At 34.6% G+C, this 23,509-nt stretch overlaps 4 protein-coding genes and 1 non-coding gene across 8 annotated transcripts; 3 read left to right on the forward strand and 2 right to left on the reverse strand.

The window, feature by feature from the left end:
- LOC137809981 (type I inositol polyphosphate 5-phosphatase 2-like) lies at nt 1–5,386 on the forward strand. Of its 3 annotated transcripts, none has more exons than XM_068611077.1 (12): nt 1–552; nt 1,017–1,362; nt 1,438–1,543; nt 1,632–1,721; nt 2,071–2,158; nt 2,253–2,357; nt 2,685–3,483; nt 3,679–3,863; nt 3,967–4,075; nt 4,286–4,434; nt 4,523–4,771; nt 5,019–5,386. In XM_068611077.1, exons 2-11 carry the CDS (start codon nt 1,333–1,335, stop codon nt 4,728–4,730), a joined length of 1,869 nt encoding a protein of 622 aa, XP_068467178.1. In that variant the 5' UTR covers nt 1–552; nt 1,017–1,332; the 3' UTR covers nt 4,731–4,771; nt 5,019–5,386. The 3 variants fall into 3 exon arrangements, with proteins under 3 accessions (XP_068467178.1, XP_068467180.1, XP_068467179.1); XM_068611079.1 differs by having other exon boundaries at nt 269–552; nt 1,220–1,362; XM_068611078.1 differs by lacking the exon at nt 1–552 and adding an exon at nt 693–740.
- Nucleotides 5,387–6,971: 1,585 nt separating this feature from the next.
- Nucleotides 6,972–8,824, forward strand: LOC137809982 (peroxidase 20). Its single transcript, XM_068611080.1, has 4 exons — nt 6,972–7,540; nt 7,634–7,825; nt 7,911–8,076; nt 8,266–8,824. The coding sequence occupies exons 1-4, from the start codon at nt 7,328–7,330 to the stop codon at nt 8,691–8,693; spliced, it is 999 nt and encodes a 332-aa protein (XP_068467181.1). The 5' UTR covers nt 6,972–7,327; the 3' UTR covers nt 8,694–8,824.
- A 179-nt stretch (nt 8,825–9,003) lies between these two features.
- LOC137813124 (small nucleolar RNA Z101) lies at nt 9,004–9,098 on the reverse strand. Its single transcript, XR_011081359.1, has one exon. It is a non-coding gene; the product is annotated as a small nucleolar RNA Z101 (small nucleolar RNA).
- A 950-nt stretch (nt 9,099–10,048) lies between these two features.
- On the reverse strand, nt 10,049–12,242 carry LOC137809983 (uncharacterized). 2 transcript variants are annotated; one of them, XR_011080828.1, is made up of 3 exons: nt 11,039–12,242; nt 10,591–10,654; nt 10,049–10,424 (listed from the first exon to the last, which is right to left on the reverse strand). XR_011080828.1 is itself a non-coding variant. In XM_068611081.1 (2 exons), the coding sequence occupies exon 1, from the start codon at nt 12,102–12,104 to the stop codon at nt 11,049–11,051; it is 1,056 nt and encodes a 351-aa protein (XP_068467182.1). In that variant the 5' UTR covers nt 12,105–12,242; the 3' UTR covers nt 10,049–10,424; nt 11,039–11,048. The 2 variants fall into 2 exon arrangements, 1 of the variants encoding a protein (XP_068467182.1); XM_068611081.1 differs by lacking the exon at nt 10,591–10,654.
- A 3,998-nt stretch (nt 12,243–16,240) lies between these two features.
- LOC137809985 (pyruvate kinase isozyme G, chloroplastic) lies at nt 16,241–23,095 on the forward strand. Its single transcript, XM_068611083.1, has 12 exons — nt 16,241–16,593; nt 16,673–16,942; nt 17,194–17,359; nt 17,566–17,700; nt 17,837–17,947; nt 18,859–18,947; nt 20,101–20,163; nt 20,818–20,993; nt 21,576–21,675; nt 21,809–21,957; nt 22,618–22,726; nt 22,807–23,095. The coding sequence occupies exons 1-12, from the start codon at nt 16,423–16,425 to the stop codon at nt 22,918–22,920; spliced, it is 1,653 nt and encodes a 550-aa protein (XP_068467184.1). The 5' UTR covers nt 16,241–16,422; the 3' UTR covers nt 22,921–23,095.
- The last annotated feature ends 414 nt before the right edge of the window (nt 23,096–23,509 follow it).

Below are 23,509 nucleotides of genomic sequence, written 5' to 3' on the forward strand. Positions count from 1 at the left end.
GAATTGTGATGAAGTACTGTTGAAGTTTCCATGTGGGCATGAATAAAAAGGAAATTTTTCTTCCTCTTTCTTGCTCTATGCCACATTCCCACTTGCGCCTGGTTGGTTGTACTTTTCCCATCACTCAAAAAAGTTTTTAATATTATTTTGTGTTAAGTAAACCATAGTCAAAGGCATGAGTTATGAGAAGTTTTACTATTTTCTGTTTTGTACGTTCCCCCAACGCGTTTGATTCTTCATTTCAACACTTGAAAACTCTGAAATTGTTATCTTCACACATAGTGCTAGGGTACTGGGCCTCTCTCTTCCTCATCCTCGCATTTCCTTCTCTCTGTGGGACCATTTCTTCTTCTTCTTCTTCTTCGTTCTTTTCTTATTAATTTCAGAGTTTGTCAGCTTCTAAATCAGTACGTGATGAGAGAGATGGAGAGAACATAAATAAGCATATAAGGTGGATCAGCTAACCAATGGGTCTACAGCTGTCCCAGACAGACATGATGAAATCTTAGTTTACTTTAGTTGTCCATTTGAACTAAGCATCATCCATTTAATGTAAGTGTCAATTTTTGTTTTGTTTAATGATAAGGTTGTTCCTTGTTACTGACACCTTCTCATCATGTGGGCCACTGCCACATCTTGGCTATGATTCTATGCTTTATTTTTATCCATCCTTCTTTTCATAATTGCAATCTTTCATGCTAAACTAATGTGTATTTATTAGCTTCTGCATTTGGGGCATGGTAAATGATTTGTATTGTTATTCAAATTTTTGTAGTTTTTGCTATCAATTATTTACTTTGTTGGTTGGTTGAATTGAAAGTGAAAATTTTGTGTTAGTTAAGATGTAACACTAGTGTCCTATGTTTGATGATGCCCTCTCGTCATTTACATTTTGGTAAATTGCAACGTAAGTGTGTGTCTGCTGAAAATGACATGGTTTTATTGGACTTGCCTTTTGGGTTTGTAACGAGATTTCAACCAAGGGTGTTGTGTTTTATGCTTTTAATTATTTTCAGAAAATTGCGACGTGGTGTGAGGACCAGCAGCATAATTTTCCTTCTGCAAGTTGCGGTTGTGGATGAGTTGCTGAGATACTCACACATTTTCTGTCCTTTTCTGTTTGGTTCCAATACGGATCTTCCTCCTCATTCGCATTCACTTAATCCCCTTTTTTCGTATTCTTACCATGGCCTCATATTTAAATATTAACTGCCAATAGGGGCCAAATTAATGTCACTGACTGATTCCGTATTTAAGAGCTTGTGCTTCTAAAGTCCAGCATAACACGCTAGTGTCTTTCGGGGTTCTGTTGTGGTCTTTTGACCTCAAACAATGAAGGCAAGGAGAGGAAAACGCTCTGAGGTAAGGCTTAACATTACCATGCTATGGAACTTGTTTTTTGGTACTTGCAGAATTCCTCATTTCATTTTATTGCAGGCTTTCTGGCCTTCCATTGTGATGAAGAAATGGTTAAACATCAAGCCCAAGGTGAATGACTTTAGTGAAGATGAAGTGGACACTGAAACTGAGAGTGAAGATGATGGTATGCTTTGAATTTTACCTTATTCTTTTTTCTGTTTAGTTTGATAGTTTTCAAGTTTTCCCATTTGCTTCTTTCAATTTTCATCCAGCTTGCTCTCCTAGAGTCTCAAGAATGCGTGAAGATAAACCCCCCCTTAGAACACAAGGGGTTCCATCCAAATTCTCAAGTCAAAGATCAGGCAAGTCTCCGTTCCTTTTCAGCAATCTGGTTCTCTTTTGAAGATAAATGGAAAAAGAAGAATGATTTCATTAACTGTGGTTTTAAAATTGTTTGACATTTTCTTTTCTCTTTTAGACCTTTTGCCACGCTTCATAGAAATTTGTAACTGTAGCTTATTGTGAAATTAAGAATCTTAAGAAACATCTTGTCTTGGCTTTCATAACTTTGCTTGTAACTGGAGTCAAATTTAGTCAATGCTACACATAACTTTAAAGACAATTTTAAGTCAATCATCTTGTTTTATGAATTCAAACGATTGTTATTATCACCTGACACCATTAACCGTGATTTGATATCATGTAATTCAGATGCATCTTGTAAGGGCCAGAAGGCAAGACACAGAAGAGGAAAATCTGAAACTCTGCGTGCTCAGTACATAAACACAAAGGAAGTGAGGTGTGCAGCTAACCTGGTTATGCAGCATGGCATTTAGACTTATATTAAATTGAACATATCAGTGACATGCATCTTAAATTTGGTTATTCTTCAGGGTAACAATTGGCACATGGAATGTTGCTGGAAGACATCCTTATGAGGATCTTGAAATTGATGACTGGCTTTGCACTGAAGACCCAGCTGATATTTACATTCTTGGGTGAGTAATCTGAGTTTCTGAAGTTACCAAATTTGCAGTAAACATCTTTTAATTTAATCATGCACCTTCTCTTGTTTGTACTTCCATGACATTTGTGTGATCTTTTTTTACTTCTGATTTCTGACACAAGAACAATTTTTGTTTAAGATGTACTATTCTTATTCTTGAAACTTTGTTTTTTAACCATGCCGAATGGTATCATATGATCCATGTACCGATCTCACTTGGTAGAACAAGAGTTTTAGTGCCCGCCTCTGGTGATTGTTGTAGTATATATCATCTATTGCATGGTTTTCTGATAACTGAAGTATTTGCTGCCTTTCACAGTTTTCAGGAGGTAGTTCCACTGAATGCAGGAAATGTGCTAGGAGCAGAAGACAATACACCCATCCAAAAATGGGAGGCAATCATTAGGAGATCTCTAAACAAATCTTCTGAGCCTGACAGTAAACACAAAAGCTACAGTGCCCCTCCTTCTCCAGTGTTAAGAACTTCTTCTGCAGCTGATCTCCTAGCAGACACTATGGACGTTGATAATCCAATTCCAATAGATATGATGATTGAGGAATTTGTAGGAACGGTACACAATAACGAGGTGAAACAGCAGGAAGTGAAGAGCATAATTGATATACAGAATAACTTGCAGTTGAGGAGAATATATGGCATTGATATTGACTGGCCTGAACGCTCATTAGATGCAATCCCTCAAATTGTTGATTCCAATTCAAAGTTGCGGAGAGTACTGAGCAGTTCAGCTAGAATTGGCTTTAACAGGACTGAAAGTACTCTGATATATAGTGTTGGAATGAAACGCTCACACCACAGTTCTGGAAACTTGGACTTGTTGTGGGAAGAAGAGCAAGTGATACCTGAAGTAGTTGATTCTGTCTCTGAATTTTTATCAGCTGAGGATGGTGATACTTTCATTGAAATGGTGAACACCGAAGATGATAATGAACTGGGGGCGATGAAATCTTGTGGAAGTCCAATGTATGTTCGGATTGTGAGCAAGCAAATGGTAGGGATATATGTATCTGTTTGGGTTCAGAGGAGGTTGAGAAGGCACGTTAATAATTTGAAAGTTTCCCCGGTTGGAATTGGTCTTATGGGCTACATGGGAAACAAGGTAAGACATCATTATGGCAGACATATTTCAAAGCATTCCTGGCCATGAAGAATTGCATTTTAAGTGTTACTTACCAAGGCTTCATAAACACTAGAGAAATAAGTTTTATTTTTATGATCACTAACCATCAGTGATTATATTGTACCTACACCTTTTGACATGAGTGAATGTGATGAAACATTCTCACTGATGCAGGGGTCAGTTTCGATTAGTATGTCTCTCTTCCAGTCACGTCTGTGCTTTGTTTGTTCCCATTTGACTTCTGGTCAGAAGGAAGGGGCTGAACATAGGCGAAACTCTGATGTTCATGAAATTCTCAGACGCACTTGCTTCTCACCTGCCTTTGATGCAGATCAACCGCAAACAATCCCATCTCATGAGTAAGCTTTACTATGTCACCATGAAACTTTTTCCTTCTTCACAATTTTAGCAAACTTTTCCTTGGAGATACAATGTTCATCGATTGCTGTTGGTTGCTAACAGCCAGATTTTCTGGTTCGGGGATTTGAATTATCGTATCAATATGTTGGATGCCAATGTTAGAAAATTGGTGGCTCTAAAGAAGTGGAATGAGTTGATGAATTATGACCAGGTGAGACTTGTGCCTGCAAAATATGCCTAGTTTTCAGTTTTTAGGTAGTATTTCTCTAGATTCTGCAAGAAGATTGTATTTGGCTTCTTTTTTGGGTCCATTGTGTTACTACTTGAGATATATTACACAATGTTTTTGATATTATATTCTTTGTGATGATGGATACAATTTATCCTAGATAAATAATAATTGGTTCACCTAATTTTGTAGCTAAGCAAAGAATTGCGTATTGGGCATGTGTTTGATGGATGGAAAGAGGGGTTGATAAACTTCCCACCCACTTACAAGTATGAAATTAACTCTGATAGATATGTGGGTCAGAACCCAAAAGAAGGGGAAAAAAGAAGATCTCCAGCATGGTAAGAATATTTTGTTGCTACATATTATAAAAACTATTGAATAGGCAAAGTAGGTGGCAATATTTTAATCTGGGGCAAGATTATGCAGGTGTGATCGTATATTGTGGCTAGGAAAAGGAATAAAACAACTACAATATGGACGTGCAGAAATTAAGCTCTCAGATCACAGACCAGTTAGTTCAGCCTTCTTGGTTGAAGTTGAAGTATTTGACCATCGCAAGCTAAAAAGAGCTCTAAATTTCACTAGTGCAGCAGTTCACCCAGGGATCTTCCTTGATGAAGATGGAGAAATATAATCATATTAGAAATTCATTCAATTGAAATACAATATATACTGGTAAATATAGTCTTTTACATATTTTCCTTGCAACAGTTCAATTTGCTGCTTAGGATATGCTTTTGGATAGATTATACAGAAAACGACTTCTGCATGATTGTGCATTTTCAAAGATTTGGTTGAACATAACTCAGTCAGTTCAAAACAAATGTTGGGGTTTGCTTGGTGCCATGAGGGTGTTGGAGTTTGTGTTTGTATCATGATTTAGCTTGCAAGTATGTGTTAACATGGATTTATTCTCCTGCAGGGTGTTAGGAGCACTCTTCTCAAGTTAGCTCAGAAAGAAGCATCCATTGAGATTAACAGTGAAATCAATCATTTTGCCATTCTAAGTTGCATAGGAAGCCACTGAGATAGTTATAACAGTAAAGTGTATATACTCATACAAAAGGATGATTTTGGGACCTTTTTTTCATCCATAGTAAAAAGTCATTATTTGATTTTGGCCTCATCAGTTTTGTGTGCCATTTATTTTATATTTTTGGACAATAAACATGGGGGGTGAGTGATTTTTTAACAGTGCACAAGTTCTGTATAAACTACTATTGATTTCAGCATTGAACTTCAAGCATTAACAGGAAATAGCCTTGGATGGTTTTGGTGTGATGTTGCAAATTAGGTTCTTGTTAATCACAAAAGTTGTCTCTTAAAATCCTCTTATGCTTTTAATTCTGAGAGAGTCAATTTCAAACTGTTCCATAAGTTTAAATGTTACTTTTAATTCCAATTCACATTTCAGAACATTTACTACACTATATTCAATCAAGATCTTAATGATTATTTTTTTATTGAAACAAAATTATCAAAGATTATTATTTTTATATTCATTTAACATTATCAAGATTTAACAAAGTCTAGTGGTATTCAATTGAAAATTTAACAGACTAAAAAGAATAATCAGATATTCAATATCATTCAGATTTCAATAGATTAATTACTGGACATTTAATGATATTATGTGATCTTTTATTTGCATGTATAAATATAACTGTCATGAAAAAATTTATGTGAAAAATTTTCATATATAGTTCTCGGTTATTACTTTTTACCCTCAATTTGATTTATTGTTATTGTTATATATGATTGTGGAATAAATAGAAAGAAAGTTTTTTTGAATCTGTCTCTTATACATTATATTGATATTTGAATTACTAGTTTTTTGAACATTTTCTTTAATTACACTGACATGATAGATTTTCACGAATATGGTCTAAAGTCGCCTGTAGTCAACTAGTTAAGAATTTGATGAAAAATGACAAATAAGAAAAAAAAATATAGAAAAATATTTACCAATTATTTATATTATTTAGTTTAAAATTAAAAGAATTCTCACTATACATTAAACGAGTATTCATATTTACTAAAGGAAGAGGTGGAAAGATTAGAGTGTTGAAACATGAAGTAATGAAATTTTTTAATCACATTTATACAGCTATTAGTTAATATTGCCAATAAAATCATCAAATGACTTTTTTTAATTGCTAAATAAAGAAAGGAGTAAAAGAATTAAAGAGTTGAAATATATTAAGATAGTAGAAAATTCTTATTAGATATTTATGTGAACATAATTTAATTACCTAATTGTTTTTGCCGGAGTCTAAAGACAAACCCTGGTTTTGTCTATCTATGTTGGAATTTGCTATTCCCTTTTGAAGTACCTATCTCAACTGAAAGCATACTCAACAGAAAATACACTCTCTTAGTACTCATGTACCAGCATGAGAGACCCAACCACATGACCCTACAACCAGGCCCAAGAGCTAAGTTGACCCGCCTATGGCAAGTGCTGAGGTCCGACCTCCGAGTGCTCTGGTCCAGTACAATAATATATAAATTAAGTTTTATAAAATGTAATTTGTGAAAAAATAATCACATTCTTATATTATAAAATATGCATAACATTTTTTACATAAAAGTCATTTAAAATCTCAATTAACACTCTGTAATTGTTTTTTTTCTTTCTTTATATTAAACTTATGTTTTTAAATATATTCACTTTGTGTAGCTAGAATAGATTACTATAGTATCACCAAATAAACTTATAAGTCAAATTTAATCATATAAAAGAAAACTCCAACATTTCTTAACAGATTATGAGTATTGACTCTGTAGAACCAAGAAAACTCATACACCCAGCATAAACTTGTAGCACTAAATAATACAATAAACAAACAATTTGAATTGCTTTATGGAAAAATAACATCAAAACACATAATATATAATTTCGTCAGTGTTTTTTTGTAATTTTCAAACCAACCTTAGGGTGGATAATTCCCTCAGGAAAGCACGTTATGCCACCCAGCTACAGTGTTTACAGAACAAAACAGAGTTAAAAAGCAAAAAAACAGAAAGTCAAGATGGTTGTATCAACTCTTGGTGGAACCAAAACACCTGGGAAAATTCTCCTCCCTAAGGTTTGGTTTGAAAATGTAGAAAAAAACACACTAACAAACGGTACAAGAAAACATCATCAGAGGCTTCAGTTTAGGCACATAGAATAGAGCAGAAGCCTAATACTGCTCCACCATTCATTCCCATTTTCCATCATTTCCTTCGATGGAGAGTATGAGGCTCACACTCTTCCTGATTGGTATTTTCTTCAATGCTACAACTCTAAGTGGCGTGGAACTTCTTGTTCATGACTACTACAAGGAGAAGTGTCCCTTAGCTGAAGACATCGTGAGACACAACGTGGAGGTGGCACTTTTGAAAGACCCTCGTTTCGCAGCCTCTCTACTTCGCTTACACTTCCACGATTGTTTTGTAATGGTAGTGACCATCTTCCTTTTCAGCTTTTCATTCTTCATGGCCCATGTTACTTTTTTTTGTTCTTGTCTATTTGTCTGATGAAATGAAGAATAGGGATGTGATGCATCGGTGCTTCTGGACAGCGTGGAGGGCATGACAAGTGAAAAACTGGCTGGGCCAAATGTGAACTCTTTACGTGGGTTTGAGGTGATAGACAAGATCAAGTACCTGCTGGAAGAGGAATGTCCTATCACTGTTTCATGTGCAGACATCCTTGTCATGGCTGCACGTGATGCTGTTCAACTGGTGCACAAAATGAATGTCATTACTTATCACACATGTATTGTTTGTTCTTTTGATTCACAATAATTTCTATTGTTGAATTTTGCAGAGAGGAGGACCAAGATGGGAGGTCTTGCTGGGGAGGAAGGATTCTCTGGAGTCAAGTTTCAGTGGAGCTAATCTTTTCATCCCTGCTCCAAATTCCTCTTTAGAGGTTCTCATAGAAAACTTTAAGCAACAAGGCCTTGACATACAAGACTTGGTAACTCTATCAGGTATACTTAATTCCTTCCTCAAGTGTATTCAATCAGAACTGAAAATTACTGGAGTGAACGAGTAATACAAAGAGTAACTCAATTCAGTCCTTATTATCTGTTCAAACAATTAAATCAATAATTTGGGACACTGAAAAAAGAAGAGATTATACAACTAATGAGGAGGAGTTCATGGTGAACAAAAAACAGGTAGCCATACTATAGGAAGAGCAAAATGTCTAAACTTCAGGCAGAGGATATATGAAGCAAAAGAGGAATACCACCATGGATATGATCACTATAAGCGGTACACAAACTTCAGGAGAATTCTGCAGTCCATTTGCCCTATTGAGGGAAGGGACAACAAATTTGCACCCCTTGATTTGCAGACCCCCAAAAGGTTTGACAATCAATATTTTATAAACATTCTTGGAGGGAATGGCTTGCTAGGTTCTGATAATGTTCTTATCACCCAAGATTTGGATGGACAGATTACAGAGCATGTGTGGGCATATGCCTCAAACGAAAAACTTTTCTTTGCTTCATTTGCCAAATCAATGATTAAGATGGGAAATATCAATGTTCTTACTGGTGATGAAGGAGAAATTAGGAGGAATTGTAGATTTGTCAATGCCTAGTAGTTATGTATTACTGCATATGGTCTGTTATAGACTAATTGTAACCTAATCTTGTTATAGTTCCAATTGAGAATACATTATAAATGAAGTTAATCACATGGCAAATGATGGAAACAAAATTTAGGCAACCATGCAACAGTTTTCCACCCTCTAATTGATTCTGTGTTGCATGTCTTAAAAGATCAAAATTGCAAGTAGGAAAACATTTCAATTCAATACACAAAAAGGGATGATAATGATGAATTATTATAGTAGTTGAAAGATGCTATCAGACTCAAACCATGTTAATGCTTAAATAACAGAGAAAAAAAAAGGGCATCAGTTCTCCAAGGTGATATACCATCAATGAATGTAATTCAGACGCAAATTACCCATTTGTTAGATGAGATTCATCACATGCCCATTTCAAACAGGGGAAAATTGTTGTTAAATTATTTAAAAAATAGGAGTAAATATAAAAATAAATAAAGAAGGGAAGAACACAGGAGAGTGGCTATGTCCGAAAGGCCACCGGAGACAGGCCACCGGAGACAGGCCTCCGGCATCTCATCTATACATTGAATCGTATTACATAAACCTTGCGATGCTATATTGTGGACAGAGGAGAAAATGGCTTGTGACACTTTATAGATACATATTAGGGTTTCGTACTAGGAAGTTGGAATTTTGATTGGATTTTGGGCCATGCCGTTGTGTACTACAGGCCCAATCTTATTTTTAAATTTAATATTCTGGATTTTTTGTTTTCAAAATGTATTTTTTATTTGGGATTTATTTTTCTGGAATGAGATTTTGATTTTCGAAATGTATTTTTTAAAAATTTAAAATATAAGATAATTTTGGAAATTTAAAAAAATGATAGGGTGTAAGTTCTAATTGGTATGATGAAGGAAGAATTTGCCTAACATAAAAGAAATTTTTGTTAATATATTAATATCTTTTATTAATATCAAGTGTTCTAAAATAAATTAAGATTGTTGCAGTTTAATATTTTTTTTTATTTTTAATACCTTATGAACAAGTATTTAAAAGATAAAAAGTAATTTTTCGATAATTTCTGTATTATGTTTTTATACATTTAGTATATTGGGCGTTTTATTGATTTTTATTCACCATTTTACCTTTTCTTAGAAGAGTTTAATTCTGTTAGTTGAACAGGTGAGCCAGTGATTGAATTAATTCCGAAGTTATAAATATTAATGGATTTGATTACTAAAATTATGAAAATATCATTTTAGTAATTTTAAAATTATTAATGATAATACTGTCCCACGAGGTTGATTCACTTTAATTAGGATTTTAAATTTGAAACATCACTTAGCAATAAAATTAAATATTAAAAAAAAAAGAATTTATTAAAGATAATACTTATTTATTAATTTGATTTTGTAAAAGGTATCTACAATACAGAGGGAGTTCTCCTTGAATATGAATTAAAAAAATTATTAAACTGGTTAATTTTACTACAATACAATGTGAAGAATTATTCTAAATTACATTTAGAATGTTACTAATTTAGAATTAGTTGGGTGCAGGACTTTAGATTCTAGAATGATTTGACAACTTTCAGACAGTACTATTAGATCTGGCCATATCATGTCAGATTCAAAGCTATCCAAATTAACGTTTGAATCATGATAATCACCAACCAATCCTTTGAGTAGTTTTTTCAGTGTTCATCACCACTGCCTTCAGTTACCACTGTCAAGTGCATGAACTGAGAAGGAAAACCTGGGTCCATCAAATTAACAATTCATTACTGAAAAATGCTACTAACATAACTACCATCATGAACATGTCAAATAGTTTCAGCCAACAGGTTTGCTACCCAAAGAACAGTTAATTACGGGAAATAGTTCTTATATCAGAAACTGGAATGGTGTTTTGGAGTGATCACCTCATGAAATAAGCCACCTGAGACAACCTCAGTTGCAGGAGAGCTGTGATTTATACCCAGAAAACTACACAAGCACTTAGTAACAGTTAATAGCATGTTTTTTTGCCAAAATCAATTCAGATTTTCCATGTTGAAGGCACAACAACACACAGTTACTTTCAATTTTTCATGTGATCCACACAATTAATTATGCAGTGAAGGTCAACAACAGTTGCATTGTATTGTAGATCCATCAAAACGCAAAAATAATTATCAGATTACAAAGTATAGTTACAAAAACACTAAGATTCCTCTCATCCTTTGTCATACACATACGTGAACATGTTACACTAAACAAAATTAGTAAGTGTTAACATGAAACAAGAAACAGAAGCTGAGATTTTATACACATTGCAACGCAGGCAAACTTTGAAAGTATATTAAAAAAGTGGTAACAGCCAACAACAACCTTGAGCTTGCTAAGAGGTAGCAGCCTTAATGGCTTTCTGCAACTCAGATTCCACATCAGTGGCCACACTCTGCGATTTGTTTGGCTGCACTTTTTTCTCATCCTCTTGTCTTCCACTCTTGTAACTTCTTCGACGCTGCAACTCCCCAGAAGAGGTTTCACTCACTTTGTTTGGTTGCAGCACCATTTCTTTTCTGGCGGTGGAAATTCCCATTTTCATCTCATCCAATAAACGCTTCATCTCCCTATTTTCCCTCTCCACGTTCTCCAAATCTCTCCCCATCCAAAAACACATTTCCTTCAAATCAATTTCAGAACCGACCCTTTTCTTCTGACTATTACTGTTACTACTCTCTTTCTCATCCTCAACCCTTTCTAACCGAATCTTATTAACGGTTAAGCTCGGCATTTTTGAACCAAAATTCCGGGGAAAATTCACCCCCCAGCGGAAGTTCAAGAAGAAACCTTTCGTAACAGGCACCAGCGTCTGAGCCATAACCCTAACGGCAGGAGAGAGAGCGTGTTTTGCATCGTTCTTAGAGTTTTCCAAAACGTTAGGGTGTGATTGGTCTCTGTCACCGCATGGTTCCAATTTCAGATTCTGCCAACCCGAGGAAGATTCATTGGACACAATTTGAGGTGTGGGAGGGAGAGGAGAAGGGGGTGGTGGGGTATCGGAGAAAACGGTTTTGTGGAGAGAGAAGTGGCCGAATTGGGGTTTGAATTGGAGAGAGAAAAAAGGGGTGGGGGTTGGGGAGAGGGAGAAGTTAGCGGAGAAGACGAGAGGGGAGTGGAGCGGGGAGCCGAACAGGCCCAGGCCCGATTTAAGGGAGAGGGTGAAGGGTTGGGAGGCGGTGGGCGTGTAAGAGACTCTGAGGGATGGGCCTGAAGTGAAGTTTGAGGAGAGTGCAAAGGAAAACTCGGAAACGGAGTTGGTGGCGGTGGTGGCGGTGACGGCTGAAAGAAAGGGCTTGTTCAGTATAGTAATGGGTACCTTCGCCGTCATGATTTGTGCGCTGTGTTGCTCGTGGTTTTCGTCACCCTGGAACTTCAAGGACAGCTTCATGGTGTGTGGTGGTGGTGTGGTGATGCTGCAACCACCGTGCTATGCAAGAGACAGAAGATGAAACCAACGATCTCGTCTTTGGGCCAAACAATATCATGGGCTCTAATCTTTCTATATAGAACCCAGGCCATTGAATTCTGCAACCACATATATTTTTTCTGCACCCAATAAAAATAAATTTTCAATTTTACCAAATATGTATTCTAAATTGTGCATTATGAAATATATTTCCGAATACATTCTAAAATACATATTTTATAATTATTTTACATTTCGGATGAAAGTATTTTCTAATTTGATATTCGCTTATAAATTATGTAATTTGGAAATTTTTTTAAAATTGTTTTTGGATTTTATAAATTCCAATAACACTGAATTATGTAGTCTGAAATGTTTTTTAAAAACAAAAGGAAATAAGGAGACTCGAATTAATGACGAATGTAAGAAAGAATGGAGGTCCTCTAGGGTACCGCACTGAGATAAATATGAACCAGGAATATTTTTAACATTTCACTATCCCATGGGATGCAACTTCAAACCATGGGGTGTAGAATGCAATAGCCTACAACCTATAGTGGACAATGTGAGTTTTCTTTCATCAACAATTTAAGGTTTTTACTTCATGCAACCATTACTATTACTTTTCAAAATACCAGTTTTTCCCTTGAGAGTTTGTTTGAAAGGAATGAATTCCATGGAAGACGTGATTTGTGATAATGGCGGTAGAAGGTTGGTGGTGGACAAAGGTGACACTTTCAATGACATAAGGTGGAACTCATGGTGTTTTTTAGAAGCAATACTAGGTGGTTTCAAGTGTGGAAGGACGCTATTTTTTAGTATTGGTGGTTGAAATGGTGAAGATATGGCTACCAAACTTTAGAGTCCAAAAAAAGACTTTTAGAACATGCCATAACTTTTAGAACAACGTTGTAGATAGTGGGGGGAATAATGTAGAACGGTTGTTTTGGAATAAAAACTTCGTAATGTTTCTAGAATACTTAATCCAAAAGGTTATGGGGTTATTTGTAAGTCCTATTCTAGAATACAAAAATACAATTATGAAATTGTCTTTTTAGAATTCTCAACTGCTATTGTGGATTTCTCTTTTCGAGAAATTGATATTTGTATTATGGATTCATTAATCCAAAATGTTGGATTTTTTTTTTGTAATTAAAATTGATTTTTGTCAGAAATAGATGACGATTTTTACACGAGGATATCATATGAGGTCAATGTCTTTGTGAGTGTATATGATGTTGATATGGAGTACTCTGCATTGGATAATTGCATGTAGGTTACATGATTGTACTTATGCATTTAGAACACAACAGGTAAAGGTCATTGTCACATTAGTATTTACATAGTGTGTATTTGCGAAGCTTATTTGTTGAATTAAATATAAAGATGTCATATGTTTTTGTAGGTATTCACTACTTGGGATGACCTTTTTGAGTTGGTAAGAAATTATGTCTATAATTTTTGTTTTATTATTGTTATATTAAGGTCAGATACATTGAATGAGCAACAAGAAAGGAAGACGTGCGCATTATTACATTATGAGAGAATATGTACAAACGATACAAAAATGATATAGAAATTACTTATAGTGAAAGTTGGAAGTGTAATTGTCCTTCTAGATTGCAAACGAAATCGGTAAAGGTGGTGAATGATGGACTGTGAAATTATTTTGTGGCTCTCATAATCATGACTTGGCAGATCATCTATATGTTGGTAGGTTAACATTTAATGAGAAGTCTATGTTTGTTGATTTGACAAAGAGTTCATAAAAACCTATAAATATTTTGCTGACAATAAATGAGCACAATGAGAAGAATGTAACCACCATATAACAAGTTTACAATGCAAGGTATGCATATCGTAGAACGGAACGAGGTCATAGAACTTAAATGAAACAATTGATGATGTCACTTGAGAGCGAGACATATATACTCATTGGTGTAGGTTTAATGAGGGTACGAATATATTTTGGATACACATTGATTAAGTGAAACTACTTGATTCTTTTAACACTGTGTTGATAAAGGATAGCTCATACAAAACTATTAGGTGTAGAATGCCCTTACTTGAGGTTGTGGGTGTCACCTTCAGAGGTTGATATTCTCTTATACATTTGTTTAATTCCATGTGAACATGAAAATAACTTTGTGTGGCCCGTTGATAGATTTAAATGGTTGTTTTTAGGGTTGATCCATACCCTATCTATAGTCATAGTCAATGATAAAGATATTGCTCTCATGAATTCAATAAATGTAGTGTTCCCCAAAACTTGTAATATGCTATATCACTTTCATATTAATAAAAATGTGAAACCAAAGTGTAAAATGTTAGTGCATCCATGAGAGACATGGAATCAAGTCATGGAAGCTTGGGGATTTGTTATGGATTGTGATGATGTATAAGGATTTTAACATCGTATTCAAACATTTGAAGTTGATTGTTCTTCATGACCTATATTTGTTGAATATGTCAATGGTGTTTGGTTAATTCCACACAAAGAAAATTTTGTCAAGACATAAGGTAACACAATAAGTAATAGGTATGACCATATGAACCATATATTTTGTCGCATTTTATGGGAAAGACAAGTAAAACATAATTGTTTTCCTTGTAGGGTTGAGACTGCACATTATAGTCTAAAGAGAATGGTTTAGACCTACATAGGAAACTTATGCTTTTGTTGGGATTCATAAGATGATGATAAGCTTGCAACTTAAAGCAATTAAAGTTTCATTTCAAGATGAGTTTTCATGTGGTGGGTCATGTCCTCAATGTTACAATGTACACAAAAATTGTAGTGTTTTGTGTCAAAATATGTTTTACAACATATTGTGTAAGAGAATGATCACATTAAATATGTTGGCTTAGAATGTTATATGGACATGATTAAGTTTTTTAGATATTTCATCAATATTCTACAAAATTGTCAATCCAACAGGAGTTTGATGTGATGTTGAATAGCTTTAAAGAGGTTGATATTGTTGGCAAGGTAAATATCAAGAATAAGCTACACAAAAGGGCATATCCATATGACATCTTTGTATGCACCAACTAGGAAGGCAAAAACAATGGGTGCAGAAAAAGGGTGGGCTATTAAATTTGCAAGATTAACTAAGCACATTATTTTGAGTATGTTGATGCCCTACATTCACAACATGATAGCTCTTTTATTTGGAAATCAAGCAAAGGAGTCATGAAAGACACTCTTAAAACAAAATCAATTCCTTTGCTCAATGAATTTCCTGTAGGGATTCATCCATACATAGTTGATGTTGTTGATGTAAAAGTTGATGGTCATTATGATCATCATGTTGTTGGGAATGGAAGAGGAGTCATGGGTTGTTGTGCGCATGAACTTCCTTAAATAACTTAGTCAGTGACATTATAAATATGTTGATTTGTTTGAAGGTGATGAAAGATATGAACATCTGAAAAACTTCCTGGATGTCAATGGTATAAATATACACAATATTTGATGTAGTTTAATTTATATATTATTGTATTTTGATCTCATCCTGTCTTTATTTTCAAACATACACTTATTAAGTGGATAAGCATACCAGATAATATATATATATATATATTTTGTCATTTTGCTTGTTTATCTCTTAATTAGTCAATTATTATTTTTTCAATAACCCAATCATCATCTGATATGAGTATTATTCATTTGGTCACGTTTTATGAAAAATATTTTGTGCATGTATAATACAATATACAAAATAAATTAAAACTTGTAGTGGTGTTCCTCCCTATGTTCAATGAAAATGATTTGTTGTAGGTGGTGGCAATGCAACAACTACAACATCATAACTAAATGCAGGTAGAGAGGGAAGAAATGGAAGCACAAACTGGGGAAAAACACAAGGAAATGGACCAGCAACAGAGCACAATGTGAAAGAAGAAAAGAGAAAATTGTAGGGTTTAATTAAAAACTCATAAATATATTTATTGTTTATAAATAATAATAATATAAACATATTTATATATCTATAATAATAAAAAATATTATTAATATTAAAAGTCAAATACATACATTTTCTTTCTAATCGAAACAAACCATAAAAGTCAAAATTTGTGCATGTAATTAAGCAATTGTGTTAAATAAATAGTTTAGTAAATTGATTGTAGTGGATAAAAGCGGTTAACAGAGTAATCCATAACCTCAACCAGTGCCCAGTCTCTGGTGGTGGCCTGAGATAACAACGAAATATAGAACACAAGGTCAGTGGAAGCTGGTTGGTTGGAACTGCAAGAAACAAATTAACAGAGAGACTTGTTTGTTTGGCTGCAATAGCTGATGCTACTCTCTCGAGCAATAAACATGGCAACCATTCATCTCTCTTCAGCAACTTCCTCGCTCTTCCAATCCGATCTCTCTCCCTCCAAACACCGAACCAAACGCATCCCTAAAATCACCATGGTAACAAACCAAGTCCAAATCAACTCCTCCAACGGCTCTCCCTCCCTCGTAAGTTACTTGCAATTTCCGCAAACGAATCTCACTTCGCTATCTCTAACCTCTCTGTGTTGTTCAATTCATTGCGCAGGGCAACGCGAACTCTTCGCTCGAGGTTCAGGTCAGTGATTGCGGCGCGGCGAATTCCGAAGCGCGGAAGAAAACTAAGATCGTGTGCACGATAGGTCCATCCACGAGCTCACGTGACATGATATGGAACCTGGCTGAAGCCGGAATGAACGTGGCGCGTTTGAACATGTCGCACGGGGACCACGCATCGCACCTGCAGACCATTGAGTTGGTGAGAGAGTACAATGCTCAGTTTCAGGATAAGGTCGTAGCGATCATGCTCGACACCAAGGTCAACTCCTTCATATATAACTTCCGTTTTCGTCGTTTTAGCTCGACCTAATTGTGTCTGTTAACACTTCCGTTAGAGTTCCCACACACTAGAGATTAGGAAATTTCATATGTTAGATTTAAAATCCACTTTAATACTTTCAACTTCATTGTAAGCGTCAAAGTTAAAACTCACTTCCGCTGTTCTGAATTTCAATTTCCGTCTTTAAACTGTATTTTGGATTTGAAGACAGAGCGGGTTCGTCTTCGCAGGGTCCTGAAGTTAGAAGCGGGGATGTGCCTCAACCAATTTCGCTTAAAGAGGGTCAAGAATTCTGTTTCACCACCAGGAGAGGGGTCAGCACGGAAAGTACGGTTAGCGTGAATTACGATGATTTTGTGAATGATGTGGAGGTTGGAGATGTGTTGCTGGTTGATGGTAAGAACGATGATCTCTTATTTGTGAATATTTTGCGCGCAAGTTTTGTGATTAATTAGTTGATTGTTAACCATGTATGGGCTACCCGTAAGTAATTATTTTTTTTATAATCTCGGTATTTTAGAGGAGTTTATTGAATTTTTTTATAACCGCCAATTTTGATTATCTTAAAAGAAGATTCTAATCCGGGCTGGTTATTGTTTTAGGAGGAATGATGTCTCTTGCTGTTAAGTCAAAGACAAAAGACTTGGTTAAATGTGTAGTTATTGATGGTGGTGAACTGAAATCTAGGCGTCATTTAAATGTCCGTGGAAAAAGTGCTACACTTCCTTCCATAACTGGTATAGTTCTGTTCTATTTATTGTTGACACTGTGCATGGGCAATAAGTTTCAGTGATTCACTTGTAGCTGGATACTTTTTGAATGCAAATGCACTCACAATTTTACGCTCTGTTGCCTTATGTTTCAACTTCATAGACAAGGACTGGGAAGATATCAAGTTTGGAATGGACAATCAAGTAGACTTCTATGCTGTCTCATTTGTCAAGGATGCTAGAGTGGTGCACGAGTTAAAGGAGTACCTCAAAAGTAATTTTTTAGATGTCTAATTTCCTTTTTATGCTTTTGTATCTATCTAGCTTTGTGCATGAGTGGAAGTTTCTTCTTTCTTGGTGTTTATTTATTGCTTCTCTAAAAGAAACCAATAATCATGTGCAATCATATATTATTAGATATCAGTAGTCATAACAATTGTCTGAAAGCCACTTTAATTACGGTCATCCGCCTGAATTGTGGTCACCCTTATCCCACCTTAGTTGTGGCTTTCTGGGAGTTGTCTTAACTGTTGCATAGGGTGGTGTTTTAGTCCCTTGTCGACTACACCTATGACTTAAAAGTTTATAAAGCTTGGGTAGTTGATAGACACTTGGGTATTATGGGATTTCTAAGTATCATATTGGATAGTATGTGTTGCTTGGTAGAGTATGTAAGTGTTTGTTTGTACTCCTTGTGAGTACTTATTATGTAATGTATTAGTACTGACACAGGATTCTAACTAATGAGAAAGTTCAGTGAAAAATTATAGGGTGTCTATTGCCTTATAAGCTGGTTTGAGTTAGGTCCTAACGAGTCATGTCATGACCTGTTGTTATTTGCTGTTGTGGACAGATAGTACTCTCAGTAGAAAGTCAATCCCTGTATTGTATGTGATTTCTGTTTCAGCATTAAATTATATTTCAAAACAACTGTTAGTGAGACAGTTTCTAATTCTAATATAGAACTAATACGGAACAACGAATGCAGGACAAGTTATTCTGTAACACTACGATATATTCTATTAAATTCTATGTTACTGCTCCTAGCTTCTAGCCATAACTGCAACATGACCATTATTATTAGACTTACATTCAATATTTAATAATACATGACTTCTCATGACAGTGATTATGGGTCCCATCATTCTCATTATCAACTAAATTATTGTAAACCTTTTTCTATAGGTTATAAGGCCGATATACACGTGATTGTAAAAATTGAAAGTGCAGATTCCATACCAAATCTTCATTCCATACTTTCTGCTTCAGATGGGGTTAGTTTCAAAATGTTCAGATCATGTATTCTAGATATTTATACCTTCAATACTTTCAGTTAAAAGGGATTGAAATTTAAATTATGTTGGTGATCAATATTTTTTTAGTCATGTTTTTATTTATTTATTTTGGTCTACATGTTTTTATTTATTTATTTTGGTCTACATGTTTTTATTTATTTATTTTGGTCTATTTAGTATTCAACATATGAGAACTGGAATTGGTTACATGGAGGAATGGATAAATACTATGTATAGTAGTTCTATACTTCTATCACTTATGCTTCATGTGAAAATAGTACCTGAAAAAAGAAACTGAAAAATGTAATATTTCAAGTTAATTGTCTCACTAATTCTATGAGAGGACTTGAAAATTCTAGTAATCCTTGTATAATGCACAAATTTAAGTAATGACTTTGCTGTTTTCTGGCGTAAGTTGATTAGGCTGTCAATTGTATTCTTCAAAATCTCAGCAATATGTGTCTCATTTTCTATGTTGGATACAAGAGGAACCTAATTGCATCCTGAGCTGATTATGGATTGATTAGAAGTTACACGATATCTGTTCTGCAACCTATGACGGTACAATCTTGTCATGGTGATGATTCTTTGATTATAGGATATACAATGCTTGCGTAATTTCAGGAGAAAAAGGTGGTTTTGTGGTGTGTGCTTGTTTGTTCACTATTGGTTGAAAATCATTTTTCTTGATTTACATATCAAAATATCAAATAACTTGGTTTAGTGGAGATTGTTCTATTAAGTTTTGGTAAGCATACTGATGATCTCTCTCCTTTAATGTTCACAATTAACTTTACAAATACATTAGACAATATCATTTTCAGGGCATACATTTATAGTAGATTCCTTTAGACTTAATTACAGATAGAAATGAATGTATTTGACAAATGCCTGAGTAAGAAAATCTACTGCATATCTTTTGACTAAGTTATGGTGAAACCTTAAATTAACATATAGAACTGATTTTATCTTTACTCTGAGCTGGTCTGAACCTGCTGTAGGTTTTTCAACACTTCACAGTCTATATTTTGGAGAAAGCTTTTTAATGTTATTCAATATCATGAATATAATCAAGATCTTTATCTACATATAGCATCCAGTTTCATTTTCAGAGTTTTATTTATTTTTGCAGGCCATGGTAGCTCGTGGGGATCTAGGAGCTGAACTTCCGATAGAGGAAGTTCCTTTATTGCAGGTAATGTGATGCTCAGAGTAACATGGATTCCAGATATTTTAACTTATAAACCTGTGGTATGATATCTTATCTCTTTTTTACTTCCAAGTCATTTTCCTCTTGTTTCTTGCTATCTCTTGCTCCTACTTTAGCTAAACACTTCCTAAAATTGTTGGTGCCTACACTGCAAGCTAACATCTACTCTGCACAAGGCTTACTGTGACCACATTTTGTGAGACAAATTGCAATATGAAAGGCTGGTAACTTGAGATTAGAAAAAAGCAGATCATTTTCTGCTACACTGCAAGCTTCTGGGAGCATTTAATGCTATCGTGTCCTTAAGATTTGTTGTTTTAATACTTCTATATTTAAAACTTTTTTTACCTATAAAAGAAAGTGCTTATTTGTGGCTATCGCAACAAACCAATAAACTGAAATAGAATTTCAGAAGAGAAAATCTCTTCCTTTCCTCTGATGCTTCCTCGTGCACAAGTGAGTAAAATTGCTTGAAGATTATATTGTTATTATGACCCACTTATCTCAGCGCCTGTTACAACTTACACAAACTAGATTATGGCATACTAGTTTCAAACTGATGCTTTTAGTAGTTTTCTTTTACTATGCTTAATTCTGTGTTCTATGTAGTTCATTCATTCCCTTTTTTTAATCAAGCAGGAGGACATCATAAGGAGATGTCAAAGCATGCAAAAGCCGGTTATTGTGGCAACAAATATGCTTGAAAGCATGATTAATCATCCCACGCCAACAAGGGCAGAAGTCTCGGACATTGCAATTGCAGTAAGACAAGGTGCTGATGCTATCATGCTTTCAGGAGAAACTGCACATGGAAAGTGAGTTTGCTATTACTTGGTGAACTTGTTTCCTATTTTTTTAAGCTGTTCAAACTTCTTTTAAGTATTCATATTTTACTATTTTCTGATAAAAGAAGAAGCATCATTAGAGAAGAGAATGAAAGATATACAAGTGGGGGATATGATATTCTCTTAGGAGAAACCTAAAAAGTAATAACAAATAGGAATGAATCTAAACTAAACAAATCCATTACTGTTTAATAATTTGCATTATTAAGTGATTTTCAGCTGTTTATGGCTGGGAGACTTAATTTTTTTATTTTATGGAGTGCAATGTTTTCAGGATGGAAAACATCATTCATTATAAAAAGATACTTCTCTCCTAAATTGGCTACAAATCCCTAATTTTCCATCCTTTTGTATTTGTTGTGGATTGTTGTAATTACTATAGAACTGCTTTTCATTTGAAAATGTATTTAATTCGTTTTTTTTTTTTATCTCGGTTACATAAGAAGGTCTAACCTTTTGTGTCTTGTGCTAATGAATTTATGCATTTAGTATACCTTTTTTTCAATATTTTCAATAAATAAATTTAACTTAAGAGGATTGCAACTGCTTCAGATTTCCATTGAAAGCTGTTAAAGTTATGCACACGGTGGCTCTAAGGAATGAATCCACTGTTCAAAGTGGTGTTGCTTGTCCAAGTCTGAGTTCCCATAATGTAAGTCCTCGAATAAAAATTAGGCACTTTTGGAGTTTTGTTTTATTTGTTGTAGAGGGTTTATTATTGATACATTTTATTGTAAATCGATGATATACTAAAATCTAATTAATTTGTGTTTACTTGTTGACAGAGCCACATGGGAGAAATGTTTGCTTTCCATGCGACAACAATGTCTAATACTCTTAATACCCCCATTATTGTTTTCACCAGAACAGGATCCATGGCTATTCTTTTGAGCCATTATAGGCCTTACTCAACAATCTTTGCATTCACAAATGAGTAAGCATTAGCAGGGTGTTATATATATATATATATATATATATATATATATATATATATATATATATATATATATATTATTTTTTAACCTTTATGCTTTACACAGTAATGTTTGCATTTGCACATGTATATGTATTTTCTGTGTTAATGTGCTATTAATTTTTATGCAACTAACCTGAAAAAAAACTTTTCTTGATGAAATTCCCCGGTACTATGGTTTGTCCTTACTACCTTTTCAGGAGAAATAGTACTTCTTTTATGTTTGGAAAATAAATACCTAATTTCCTGGGCTTTCAGCCTATGTATTATCTTGAGAAAAGCTAGCTTCTCTCTTGCCAACTCAAGTATTACAGATTATCCAATTAATTAATTTTCCTGTGCTCTCCCATCCTAGATGGAAACCCCTCCCCCCTACTTTTATTTTTTTATTTTTTCTAAAATGATGTTATTGTGCTTACATGTAAGGGGCTATTTTTCTCGGACATACCCCTCCACCCCAAAAAATAAAGCTACACATTAAAAAGAAGAAAAAAAATGAAGCTGGGAATCTGATAGGCAGTGATTTTTTCCTTTTTCCGCTTTCTAATTTTTATTGGGCAGTATAAATGCTTAAGTTAATGTGCTATTGCACCCACACATTTATGATTTCACTATTCGCAGAACAAGGATTAAGCAGAGGTTGGCGCTTTATCATGGCATTGTGCCTATATACATGCAATTTTCAAATGATGCAGAGGAGACCTTCTCTAGAGCCCTCAAGCTACTTTTGGTTAGTTAGTAATATCTCCATCAAGTGCTTAGATATATTAATTTTCTTTTAGACGTTTATGAAAAGTCTCCATATTTCAGAGTAAGGGTCATTTACACGAGGGACAGCATGTTACTCTTGTTCAAAGTGGAGCACAACCAATCTGGCGTGAGGAATCCACTCACCACATACAAGTTCGTGAGGTTCACGAATAAAATTCTATGAAGGGTCTTTGTTCCTCATAAGTGTACAGTTTTTCTTCTTCTTCACTATCTTGTAATTAGTTATTCTTACTTTCAATAGTTATGGCTATTATGCACTTGAAACACCAAAGTTAGATCCTAAAGAAAATTTTCAAAATGCAAATATTTATCGGGAATTTCAGTATCCTCCATAAAGTTCTTTTACAACTAACTATGTATTTTGTTAATATGTCGTGTTTATATTTTTATCTTGGCTGAAAGAAATCACATTGACCTTGCTGTTTGCGCAACCATGGTGGGATATATTTATTTTGATTTGATATGATAATTGGGCATAGAGTTGCTCTCGACTCACAAGGTAAAGCTCTGTAATGCTGTCTTCTGACCGTTATTATGCCCATATCGCTAGGACTTGGGAGCTCGTGCACTGGGTCACCTTATAATTTACTTATATGTTTAATTTGTTTCAACCTTTTTATCTTTCCCATTTTTTGCTCCATACGTATTGAAATATGACATTACATATATACACAAATAAATAATGCAAAATTTGATTCTGTGGACTGTAAGTATTGCCTGTTAATTCCTCTGATTGCTACGA

This window comes from Phaseolus vulgaris, chromosome 2 (genome assembly GCF_000499845.2).
Source record: "Phaseolus vulgaris cultivar G19833 chromosome 2, P. vulgaris v2.0, whole genome shotgun sequence".
NCBI lineage: Eukaryota > Viridiplantae > Streptophyta > Magnoliopsida > Fabales > Fabaceae > Phaseolus > Phaseolus vulgaris.